This window comes from Neolamprologus brichardi, unplaced genomic scaffold (genome assembly GCF_056152115.1).
Source record: "Neolamprologus brichardi isolate AB-2024 unplaced genomic scaffold, ASM5615211v1 NODE_ptg000031l+_length_7269946_cov_1, whole genome shotgun sequence".
NCBI classification, from domain to species: domain Eukaryota; kingdom Metazoa; phylum Chordata; class Actinopteri; order Cichliformes; family Cichlidae; genus Neolamprologus; species Neolamprologus brichardi.
In genome coordinates, this window is record NW_028270136.1 from 1,562,768 (window position 1) to 1,575,896 (window position 13,129).

Below are 13,129 nucleotides of genomic sequence, written 5' to 3' on the forward strand. Positions count from 1 at the left end.
AAACTATTGACTACACTACTCACTAACTACACAAGATTTGCGCTAAACGTCGCAAATGTCTCACATCTCAAAACACTGCTGTCACTCCAAAACTTCCCCCTTCCTAAACAACTAAATGCCATGTTGCCATATCATTTTTTGATTGGTCGACATGGTACATTTTTGGGGGGATTTTGGTTTTGTTTTGCTCACAGGCGGAGAGTGTTTTCCAGCATTTTCCTTATGAAACGCTGTTTGTACCGTTTCTTTACGCAGTAAATATAAACAACGATAGTATTCAGGAAGAAAACCAAACATTGCATATATTTTTATCATAACTCCAGTTTTACGTGGCCTATCAACACAATTTAAAAACTGGTATAAAGTCCACACTTTTTCCGTCAATTGTCCCGTCTGTCGTGCTCACATCTCCAATGGTTGTACACGTTGTCATTAACATGGCTTCACGCCACATCAGCCGCTTTGCTAGCCAAAACATCGGTGTCGGCACATAAGGACGCTGTCATAGCCTGTCAACGATGTTGATTAGCTGCGTATATACAAATGTAAATTGCATTATTGGCTGGACTATGGGATAAGGTGGCATTGTTCTAATCCCATACGGGAGCAGCCAGTCACTTACTGACTAACACTGCAAAACAGAATTGTTAAAATATTATTAATTTCAATTTAGGTTAGATTTTTTTGTGCGCAATGCAGATTTTCTGTGCACAGAGACCGTGCCAGCAGTGCGCAATTGCACACGCGCGCAGCTTAGAGGGAACATTGGTGTTGGAGCTGTGTGTTGCTGTACAGTCATGGGTGAACAGCGTGTATAGTAGGGGGCTGAGCACACATCCCCGGGGGGCACCTGTGCTAAGTGTGAGTGTGGATGAGTTGTTGCTGCCGATCCGAAACAACTGAGGTCTGTCTGTCAGGATCCAGCTGCACAGGGAGGAGCTGATGTTCAGGTCATGGAGTTTCATGACGAGTCTGGATGGTATGATGGTGTTGAAGGCGGAGCTGTAGTCTATGAACAGTATCCACACATATGTGTTTTTCTGGTCCAGGTGAGAGAGAGCAGTGTGAAGTGCAACTGCTATTGCATCGTCTGTAGATCTGTTGGGCCTGTAGGCAAACTGGAGCGGCTCAAGTGAAGCAGGGAGTAAAGATGTGATGTGAGCTTTGACTATACGCTCAAAGCACTTCATGGCAATGGAGGTGAGTGCTACTGGGCAATAGTCATTTAGGAAGCTCACATTCATTTTCTTAGGGTCAGAGATGATGGTGGTCCTCTTAAAACATTTTGGGACAGCAGACTGGAGCAGGGAAAGGTTAAAAATGTCTGTGAAGACACATGCTCATCAGGTAGAGAAGCAGTTACCTCCCTCACTCTGCTGCTGTTTCCCTTGTAGTCTGTGATGGTCTTCAGACCACTCCACATGTTCCTGGTGTTGGAGTTGCTGTAGCAGAGTTCCACCTTTTCTTTGTACTGCCCTTCTTTAACCTTCTTTATTGGTTTCCTGAGTGTATACCGGGATGTTTTGTATTCACCTGGGTCTCCGTATTTAAAGGCTGCAGTCCGTGCTCTGAGCGCTGCGCGGACCTCTCCGTTAACCCACGGCTTCTGGTTGGGATAAGTTCGTACAATAGCCCTCGGTACAACGTCATTGGTGCATTTGTGAATAAAGTCTGTTACGTAATCAGCATAATTGTTGATGTTGTTGTCAGCAGCAGACTTCCCAGTCTGTGATGCTAAAGCAGTGACGCAGGGCGCTGTCTGATTGGTCGGTCCACCTTTGAACTGAACGCGTCATGGGCTGGTCGCTTTTCAGCCTCTGCCAATAGGCTGGCAGCAGCAGAACAAAGGAGTGATCTGATTTGCCAAAGGCCAGTTAGGGTGGGCTTTGTAGGCATGTGCGTACAGAGTGTAAACATGGTCCAAGGTGTTGTGACCACGGGTTGGAAAGTTTACGTGCTGGTAAAACTTCGGCAGAACTTTCTTCATGTTGGCTTTATTAAAGTTGCTAGCCACGATAAATCAGCCTCTGGGTGTAACGCTTCCTGCCGGTCGATAATGTCAAACAGTTCGTCCGGTGCAGAATACCGCTGTAAACTCCCTGGGCAAATAAAAGGGTCTGCATCTGATCATGAGGTGTTCAAGATCAGGAGAGCACCCTGACGAAACTGTCTGTACATCAGTACACCACCGTTTGTTGGTCATTATGCACACGCCACCTCCCCTACATTTACCCGAGTCGTCTTTGTTTGTGAAAACAAAGACATTGCAGTTCTTAATGTCCCTTTGGAAAGTTATCCTGGCCCTTAGTTCATCCAGCTTGTTTTCCAAGGACTGGAAGTTTGCTAGAATTCTGGGAAGCGGGGTCGTCTTTTTCTCAGCCTGACCAGAATCTCGGCTCTTTTACCCCTTTTTCTCCAGCGTTTCTTCTGCCCAGGTAGCAAAGGTGAGTCACCACCATTCACAAAAAAGTTGGTTTGTGAAGGTCCGGATTGTGAGTTTTGTTGAATGTTCAGGAGAGTTTGTCTATCATAGGTGATAAAAGCATCACAGGCTGCAAAGAAACTAAGAAATAACATAACGAACATAAGAAGAATGCAAAGTTGAGGAGGACACCGAGCGACAGCAGCCATCCTAACCGGCGGCATCTTCAAAGATAAAGTTGTGGTGAAGTTATGGTGAAGAGGGAGCTGTGTGTAAAAGCAAAGCTCTCAATTTACCGGTTGATCTACGTCCCTACCCTCACCTATGGTCACGAGCTGTGGGTAGTGACCAAAAGAACAAGATCACAGATACAAGCGGTGGAAATGGGCTTTCACCGAAGGGTGCCTGGCCTCTCCCTTAGAGATAGGGTGAGATGTTTGGCCATCCGGGAGGGACTCAGAGTAGAGGCGCTGCTCCTCCACATCGAAGGAGCCAGTTGAGGTGGTTCGGGGATCTGACAAGGACGCCTCCTGGGTGAGGTATTCCGGCATGTCCCACCGGGAGGAGGCCCGGGGGCAGACCCAGGACACGCTGGAGAGATTATATCTCTCGGCTGGCCTGGGAACGCCTTGGTATTCCCCCAGATAAGCTGGAGGAGGTGGCTGGTGAGAGGGAGGTCTGGGCTTCTCTGCTGCTGCCCCCGCGACCCAGCCCCAGATAAACAGAAGAAGATGGATGGATGGATGGATGCATCAGATCTGCAGTCATATGTTCCGGACATTCACGTGAAGAGAGAAGCTTAATTGTGAACTACTAACCTAATCTGGTGGTGAGTTGGATCAGGTGGCAGAGGGATGATGGACAGACCTGGCGTGCCTAAATGTATGGTGAGAGTGTGCTGGGGACACATGACAGAGGCTCTGGTCCACAAGATTCCACATTCTGAGGGAGACTGGGGTCAAATGAACCATGTTCAGCACGTTTAGCAATAAAGGAGCTGCAGCCACAAGGTGGTTGGTGCCCGTCATAGTAGTAATCCCTGAACCAGATGGTGGACACCAGAGGTGAAGGGAACATCAGGTTGAAGGAGTCCTCTCAGGCTTGGGTAGCCCATGGGCCTTCAGAGGCGGGTATTGTTAGGATGCCTGGGTCGTTGACTCAGAGCTTTGAGTTTATATATTATTTATCATTTCTAGTCTTTGGGTTTTTGTTAGAGTTCTTTCTTATTGTTTATGTCTCTGTGTATTCCTTAGTTGCTGTCTCCCCTGTCTGCTATATCCCCGTGTCCAGTCAGTGTCTGTGTCTACCCTGGTCCCACGTCTCTGTTCCCTCTGTTGTAGTCAGTAGCGGTTTTAGATACGGGCGACACGGGCGGTTGCCCCGGGCGGCATCGTGGTGGGGGGCGGCATCACGGGCAGAAAAAAAAAAGAAAAAAAATGCTCGTACTCATGCTGCCCCAACGTCAGCCAGCGCATATTGGGAATGGCAGAGGCACCGATTGGTTTTCTATCGCCCATTTGCTGGGAGTAAGGGCGCCCTCCGTTTGCGAGGTGCACCTGCTGCTTGCTGCACAGAGAGGAGAGGGCGGGGCGGTGGGGATTCTCTGGCTGGCTGGAGCAGCGTCTAATAACCAACTCGCAAAATAAAACAAAATAAAAACAAAACAACAAACACGAAAACACCAGACATCATGATACAGACTTATAATTTGCACCGATGTTTTTTCGAAATTCTATACACGAAAAGTGAGCGAGAGAGCCCTCAGTGCGCATGCTCGCTGATGAAGTCAAAGTAAACTTTGACTTTATTGTCATCTCCGCTACATACAGTACAGTATATAGAGAGACGAGACGACGAAGCTTCAGTTACAGCAGTGGAAGTAAACAAACAGTAAATATAAGAAGAGTAAGAAAATAAATATACACTTTAGGACTCGGTTTAAAGGGATAAATAACAATTTATAATTTACAGTTTGATGATTTAAAATCTCACACACAAGCCGTCGAAAGGGGAGGGGCCTGCTGCTTCCAAATAGAGCACATTTCATTTATAATGTTGTAAATCCAAGCCCATTATGTATTCATGATTTGAATCCTGGGTTGTGTGAAATCTCAGAAATGCACCTTAGACAAAGTGAATCTGTGAACTAAGGTGTAGGTGTGTTAGATCATGTTGTGGTGATCCTCGGGTTGAGGGATTTGTGTTCATACTGGAGTGCAAAATTAAAACCAATGGAAGGTGGACAAGAAAAGTTCAAAGCCATCAGATGCTCAGTTTAGAAAAAAAGAGAAAAGAAGAGGAGGAGAAACGAGCAAAAGATGCAGGTAAGCAGATGTGTGATTGGATAATGGCAGGTCATCCTGAACCAATCAGAGTCAGAATACTTTATTAATCCCTAAGGAAATTATGTGCGTTACAGTTGCTCCACGAAGAAATGGTAAAAATAGCAACAGTAACAGACTAAACTCCAAACAATACATTATGTTACAGATTTGAATATTAATTAGTCATTGTTGATTTGTCCTGTTCTCATTGTGTGAGGAATTATGATGGCTGTTTGGTGACCATGTGCATACTATGCCTACTCTCTCTCCCTTCATATGTGTGTGTGTACAACAGCTTTATGTTAATGTACAATCCTTAATATGCTTTTTCTGTGTGTGTGTGTGTGTGTGTGTGTGTGTGTGGGGGGGGGGGGGGGGGGGGGAGTGTTCGCCCAGGGCGCCAAACAGGCTAGGACCGCCACTGGTTGTAGTTGCCTGCCTGTGAGTCTGTGTCTGTAAGTTCAGTCTGTGTTATGTTTCCTGTTTTATTTCGAAGGTCCATGTCTTATGTTAATGTATCTGGTTTTGCTGCCCCTGTTTTGTTAGGCCTGATTTGCCCCAGCTGTGTTTCCCTCCTGTTACTCATTCCCTGATTGCTCCCTCTATGTATTTAAGCCCTGTGTTTTCTTCCATCCTCGTCGCGATCTATTCTCATCTTGCTGTGTTTTCTGTCTGTCCGTGTAAGTTTATTTTGGATTCTCAGTTTTGTTACTTTTTGAGTTTAGCATTAAAGCTGTTTTGAAGTACACTCTTGCCTCTGAGCATCTGCACTTTGGGTCCTCCTTAACACCACTCCTGCCTGCACACAGCCCTAACCTGACAGAAGATCGCGACCAGAACATGGACCCCACAGACTCTTCAGCTTTTGAATTCAACGCTGAGATGGAGCGGATGATTAAGCTTCTTGACCGCATTGCTCAGGCCAACGATTTGAGGACCATGGCAGTTGGGCTAAGCGCTGTAGATGCTATCATTCGGAGCAACCCTTGGCTTACTCAGCTTTCTACGGACACTGTGCTGGGCAGCTCCATAGCTGCCTGGAGGGAGCAAGTCAGGGCTGGCGAGCTTGCTCTCTCTACCTCCACCTCCACTTCTCTACTGCCGACCCAGGACAACACACACTCACCACCTGCCTCAACGCTACCACAGACTTCCTCTCCTTCCTCACGCCAGCCGGGACCTTGTTCGCCTGTCCATTCGCCTGCCTTTTTCCTGGCAGCTATGTGGTTGGAGGATGAGGAGGAGGTCTTCATTTCTCCATCGGTTCCTGTTCCCTCATCTAGAAGAAAGCGACGCCACCGTCACTCCTCTCCTCGGTCATCCGTCCAGCAACCAGCCTCCGCTAGAGGGTCCGAGGGGCCGCTTCAGCCGCCTGTTCCCGCTGGAGGGTCCGAGGGACCGCTTCAGCCGCCTGTTCCCGCTGGAGGGTCCGAGGGACCGCTTCAGCCGCCTGCCTCCGCTGGAGGGTCCGAGGGGCCCGTCCAGCAACCTGCCTCGCCTGCAGCGCCACCACCTGCGGCTCCCACGCCGTCGCCTGCAGCGCCACCACCTACGGCTCCCACGCCGTCGCCTGCAGCGCCACCACCTGCGGCTCCCACGCCGTCGCCTGCAGCGCCGTCGCCTGCAGCGCCGTCGCCTGCAGCGCCACCGCCTGCGGCTCCCACGCCGTCGCCTGCAGCGCCACCACCTGCGGCTCCCACGCCGTCGCCTGCAGCGCCGCGCTCGTCTGGTCCAGCCTCCGAGTCTTCGCCCTTGCCTGGTCCAGCCTCCGAGTCTTCGCCCTCGCCTGGTCCAGCCTCCGAGTCTTCAGCTTCGCCTGGTCCAGCCTCCGAGTCTTTAGCTTCGCCTGGTCCAGCTTCAGCCTCTGTGTCGCATGGTCCAGCCTCCGTGTCTTCGCCTTCAGCGTTGCCTGGTCCTGCCTCACTCCGTCTAGCTTCGTCTGCGCTTGAGGTCCCCATGCCGTCTGGTCCTGCACGTCCTGTCCAGCCTGCTCGTCCTGCCCGGCCTGCTCGTCCTGCCCGTCCTGCCCGGCCTGCTCGTCCTGCACGTCCTGCCTGGCCTGCTCGTCCTGCACGTTTTTCCTGGCCGCCTGCACCTGTCGTGCACCTGTCTTTGTTCTGTTGCTTTCCGGGCTCCAGTGTTTGCTCCTTTTTTTTTGTCTGTGAAGGTTCTCAGTCATCCAGGTCATTGTAGTCAAAGGAGCTTGCAAAGAAAAGCGTCTGGACTTCTTTAAGTTACTTGAAGACGTTTCACCTCTCATCCGAGAAGCTTCTTCAGTTCTAAGGTCAAATGGTGGAGAGTCCCAGATATAAACCTAGGCTCTTGGCTCTTTTAAAGGGAGAGTACCCAGCCACTGGTACAGATATGTAGACAACACCTGGGTCAAAATCAAGACACAAGAAGTGGAATCCTTCACTGCGCACATTAACGCTGTGGATAAAAACATCAAGTTCACCAGGGAAGACACAAAGGACAACTGTTTGCCTTTCCTGGACTGCGCTGTGCACATTGAAGAGAATGGCAACCTCAACATCGAAGTTTACCGGAAGCCCACACACACGGACCAGTACCTCCTCTTTGACTCCCATCACCCTCTGGAACACAAACTTGGAGTAATTAGGACCCTACACCACCGGGCAGAACATGTTCCCTCTAAGCCTGAAGGGAAAAAGAAGGAACACACACATGTAAAGGAAGCACTCAAAACGTGCGGCTATCCTAAATGGGCGTTCTTAAAGTCAGCAAAGATGCACAGAAAAGAAGATCAGACACCAGCGAGGGAGGATAAGAAGGACAGACGCAACAACATTGTCATCCCCCATGTAGCCGGTGTATCAGAAAAACTCAGGAGGGTTTTCTCCAAGCATGACATCCTGGTGCATTTCAGACCCAGCAACACGCTCAGACAACAACTGGTTCACCCGAAAGACAAAACGCCAAAACACAGACTTAACAATGTGGTGTATGCTGTACAGTGCAGCGAGGAATGCCCAGACCTCTACATCGGAGAGACCAAACAGCCACTTCACAAGCGCATGGCACAACACAGAAGAGCCACCTCCACAGGACAAGACTCAGCTGTCCATCAGCATCTTAAGGATAAAGGTCACTCTTTCGAGGATGTCAATGTTCACATTTTGGACAGAGAGGACAGATGGTTTGAAAGAGGAGTGAAAGAAGCCATCTATGTCCACTGTGAGCGACCATCTTTGAACAGAGGCGGTGGTTTACGACACCAACTCTCTGCCATCTATAATCCAGTTTTGAGATCCCTTCCCAGACGCCTTAACGCCCACTCACATCCTGGGCCATCTGACCTCAGGAATTCGCATGATAAGGTGGGGCCAGGTTTCACAATGAACTCACCCGAAACTCTGGCTGATTGGGACCCACACCCAGTTTCACACCTTGGCTCAGGCGATTAGAGGATCATCAGGGGGTCCTTTTGTCCCTCTGTGGGGGGATACTCCCACTAGGTTTATATCTGGGACTCTCCACCATTTGACCTTAGAACTGAAGAAGCCTCTCGGATGAGAGGTGAAACGTCTTCAAGTAACTTAAAGAAGTCCAGACGCTTTTCTTTGCAAGCTCCTTTGCCTCCTTTTTTTTTTGTTTCTGGCTCCTTGTGTTTGGTTTGGTTTGTTTCAATGTCTGGTTTGTCAGACATTGGATTGGGTGGTGGTTCCCATAATCAAGAAAGGGGACCGGAGGGTGTGTTCCAAGTATAGGGGGATCACACTCCTCAGCCTCCCTGGGAAAGTCTATGCCAGGGTGCTGGAAAGGACATTCTGTCCATTAGTCGAACCTCAGTTACAGGAGGAACAATGGATTTTTTGACAAATATGGCCCATTGCTACAGGCCATTCAATCCTTATACAACCATTGTAGAGGCTTGGTCTGTATAGCTGGCAATAAATCGAACTTGTTTCTGGTGGCTGGAAGAACTATTGCTCTAGAACACTTTACAAGATTACAAGAAAGTCGGGCTCTTTGAAATCAAAATGTAAAATTAAAACCTAGCCAGACACACGAGGTATTTGGTCATAGAGTGAATGCATAAAGACAAGATTTTCATAAATAATTTTTATTTCAAATTGTATCTGAACAGAAGACTTATATGGAACATCAGTTGAGCTCATAGCAAAAGTATAATATTTAAGAGATTCATTATTAACACTTTTTCAAAGAACATTTTAAAGAAATTTCTTTAATAGAATGTTATAATTCATAAGTATTTCTAAGTTATTTTTATCATAATATTGTAATGTCATCAAATATACACAGTCATGATTACTCAACCCAATCAAGCATCTGTGGGATGCACCTGACAAACACATTCAATCCCTGGATCCCTTGCAATTTATAGGACTTGGATCTGTTGGCAAAATCTTGGTATCAGATTACACAGCACACTGTCAGGAATCTGCTAGATTTCACGCCTCAAGACTAACTGGTGTAATATATACCTTCTAGTATGGGGTTGGACCCTCTTTTGCCTTCAGAGCTTTGTGGCATAGATTCAACAAGGTCAGTGTTGTACCTCAGTTGTAACAAGTGGCTATTCGATTTAATGTTACCTTGCTATCAGCTTGAAGTAGTTTGTCCATTCTCGCCTGACTTCTGACATCAACAAGGTATTTTTACCCAGAAAAGCTGCTTACTGATTTTTTTTTCAGACCATCACTAAATCCTAATTGTCTGAAAGAATCCAAGTAGAGTAGCAGTTTCTGAAACATTCAGACCAGCCTGTCAGGTATAAACTACTATGTCACTCTCAATCACTTTTATTTCTGGTGCTTCATTTGAACTTCAGCAGGTTTTCTTGACAACGTCTAAATGCCTAAATGCTGACCCTTGATTGGGTGATTAGATATTTATATTAACAAGCAGTTGAAGAGGCATACCTAGTAAAGAGGCTGTTGAATGTATTTAGATTGACTTTACTGGACTATAAAATCAGAAGTGCTAAAGTAGCAATTAGAAGTGTCTCTATTAAAAAAAAAACCCTCCATAAAGCTCGGACATCTTACAATTCATCACTGATTGAATATAATGAGACCAACCAAAGGTTTATTTTCAGCACTGTAGCTGATTATAATTGTAAGCCGACAAAAAGTCAGCGCTCAGTTGATCCTATAACTTAACTAACAAACAAGCTTTATTTGTCACATACACAATCATACAAAGTACAACATGGAGTGAAATGTTTTGGGTCCCTGCTGCAGATGTAGCCACACCATTCCAGGGCTTGGTTTTTAGCATGGGGGATTTAGCCAGGACCCTTACTGGAAACTTGGTGGGAACTGAACTCCCACTCCAAAGGTGTGTAGTCTTATCACTACATTATCCAACTATCACTAGTTCTGGCACTTCATGAATTTGTTTACAAATAAGATTTTAACCATCAAAAAAAATTCATAACCTCCCACAGATGAATCGTTTACATCTTTAATGCTGCTCTTTTTCTCTGATTGATCTTTCTTAATTAACTTCAATAATCACTTCCTCCAAGCCATCAACATGTCTGTCAGAGCCCAGTACAGGACTGCTGAAAGAAGTACTCCCATTAATTAATGAAAATAATAATTCACCTGAAGTAATCACAATACTGAAGCAGCACTAGTGAAGGTTACAAATGATCTTATGGCCTCTGACTATGGACTCATCTCTGTGCCTGTTTTAGGAGACTTGGGTCATTGACCCAGAGTTTTGAGTTGTCATTGTTGTTGAACTTTGATTTTGCCCTTATTTATTATTTCTAATCTTTTGGTTTCTTTGTTAGAGTACTGCCTTCTGGTTTCTGTCGGTGTTCTTAGTTGCTCTGTCTCCCCTGTCAGTATCCCCTTGTCAAGTCCGCATCTCTGTGTTATGTTTCCTGTTTTACTTTGAAAGTCTGTGTCCTATGTTAATGTATCTGGTTTTGCTTCCCTTGTCTCACTAAGCCTGGTTTGTTCCAGCTGTGTTTTTGTCCTGTCTCTCATTCCCTGATTGCTCCCTCTGTGTATTTAAGCCCTGTGTTTTCCTCTGTCTATGTTGTGATCTACCCTCATTTCATGCTGTGTGGTTTGTCTGCTTGTCAGTTCAGTTTATTATTATTTTCAGTTTAGTTTTTGTATTTTTAGTTTTGTTAGTTCTCTGTTTGCCATCTAGCAATAAATCAAAGTTTGAGTTTACTTTCTGCCTCAGTGTTTGCACATTGGGTCCTCCTTACCACCACTACTGCCTGCACACAGCCTACACAATACTGCGCTACCTCAGTCTGCTGAGCTGACAGCAGAAAAGGAACTAAATTCCTCTCTCTGTTTTTTGTACCAAATTTATTATAGTTATATACAATTAATTCCAACATCCGATATTTAACAAAAATCTAACAAAATTAATAATAATAATAAAAACAGTTCTCTTACATTTTGAAGATTTTTATTTGCCTAATGTAGATGTTTCCATCTAACTTGAAACAGAAATAACTTCTTATCTGAAGAGAAACCAAGAACTAAAAGCAAAGATGAAAAACTCAGAAGCACTAATTTAAACAGGGGACAAAATAAGTCTTGAACATGAATACTATGACAAATCCAAAAGAATACATCATGAATCCATAAAACACAAAGCCACAGGTCAACAACTCAGGGACCTTAAGTATGCCAAAACTTGTAAACAGTGCCACTGATGTCACTTGTGTAACTTGTTGGTAAGTGGCATGATCAGTGGTGTCAAAAGCTAAAGCTAAACCTAGTAGGATTATATTTATCCAAAGCGAATAAGAATATCATTAGTAAGTTTTATTAATGCTGTTTCCGTGCTGTGGTTTTGTTGGACACCAAATTGGAAATTGTCCAATATATTATTACCCACCTGATGATGATGATGATGATGATGATGATGATGATGATGATGATTATTATTATTATTCAAACCAGAAATATAAGATTTCGCTGATGTCCAAAAACATAGGTATGGTGATGAGGACATGAGAAATAAAAGCTGAAAAACCTAGCTGGCGGGTGCTAATTAAAAATATCAGACTAAAAAAAAAAAAGAACACTACCAAAATGATGTTGAATTTAACAGCAGCATCTGAGAGCAGATTGAAGCATTCATTACACGATTTAGGTAGAGTCATCATGACACTCGAATTTTAGATTCAATATCAATACCCAGGAAAATACCATCAATACCACAGCGAAGATCTCACCCTCCAACAACTGAACGTGAGACTAGGAACCTTGACAAATAGGCGGTGTAACAGGTGAATTGCTATTTAGGCGCTGTACCAGTCTGTCATGGTAAAGAGAGAGCTGACCGCAAAAGCGAAGCTCTCGATTTACCGGTTGATCTAAGTCCCCATCCTCACCTATAGTCACAAGCTTTGGGTAGTGACTGAAAGAATGAGAACGAGGGTGTAAGCGGCAGGAATGAGCTTTCTCCAAAGGGTGGCTGGCATTTCCCTTAGAGATAGGGTGAGGCGTTTGGCCATCTGGGAGCAGGGAAAGATGGATTGATGGATTTCTCCTTTCCTTCTTTGGCTCCTTATTGAATCCAGAATCAAATTTAAAATCCTTTTCCTGACATAAAAGGTCTTAAATAATCAAGCCCATCATATCTTGTTAATACTACTTAGTACCATATCACCCTAATAGAGCAGTTCACTTATTTGTGATCCCTATGGTATTTAAACATTTAACTGGAAGCAGAGCTGCAAATTATATGCAAATTCAGGATCTAGAGGAACTCGAAGATGTTATCAATTAAATAAAGTCTAAATTTAACATTGAGCACTATGTAACACTGTACTATTCATTGGATTGTAATTATTTGCATACCATAGTGAAACAGCGGTTTTGGTGTCAGAGAAAGAGGAAGCCAAGTGAATGAAGACATGAAATCATGTAGAACTGAGGAAGGCTGAAACACAATCGGCTAACTGTAGCAGTGATCGCAATGTTGCACTCTCAGTATGGCACTATAGTTGGCAATGCCATTTAAAAAGTGGGGGTTAGCTCAGCTGACGGCAGGACGGGAACACTTTCCAGGATTTATGAATTCAAAACTCACTTATCACGAATCCAAAAGAACAAATCATGAATCCATAAAACACAAAGCCAGAGGTCAACAACGCAGGGAGTATGCTAAAAACTGTAAACATTGCCACTGATGTCACTTGTGTAACTTGTTGATAAGTGGGATGATCAGTGGTGTCAAAATGGTAAATGGCCTGCATTTGTATAGCGCTTTACTCAGTTCCTAAGGACCCCAAAGTGCTTTACATTACATTCAGTCATTCACCCATTCACACACACATTCACAAAAGCTGAAGATAACTCTAGTAGGACTATATTTATCCAAAATGCATAAGAATATCATTAGTATTTTTTAGTAGTGC

General features: G+C 45.1%; 1 protein-coding gene across 1 annotated transcript; it reads left to right on the forward strand.

Annotated features, from left to right (window-relative positions):
* Positions 1-5,586: 5,586 nt before the first annotated feature.
* Positions 5,587-10,459, forward strand: LOC148094668 (uncharacterized). Its single transcript, XM_087837395.1, has 3 exons — positions 5,587-6,300; positions 6,680-6,820; positions 10,430-10,459. The coding sequence occupies exons 1-3, from the start codon at positions 5,587-5,589 to the stop codon at positions 10,457-10,459; spliced, it is 885 nt and encodes a 294-aa protein (XP_087693521.1).
* Positions 10,460-13,129: the final 2,670 nt, after the last annotated feature.

What these genes read in the sequence shown, in the direction of transcription:
- LOC148094668 (XM_087837395.1), top strand. Translation starts at nt 5,587, where the DNA reads ATGGACCCCACAGACTCTTCAGCTTTTGAATTCAACGCTGAGATGGAG. An exon ending in CTGCAGCGCCACCACCTACG is followed by an intron (nt 6,301 to 6,679) that starts GCTCCCACGCCG and finishes CACTCCGTCTAG; the next exon opens with CTTCGTCTGCGCTTGAGGTC. An exon ending in CTGGCCTGCTCGTCCTGCAC is followed by an intron (nt 6,821 to 10,429) that starts GTTTTTCCTGGC and finishes TGCCTGTTTTAG; the next exon opens with GAGACTTGGGTCATTGACCC.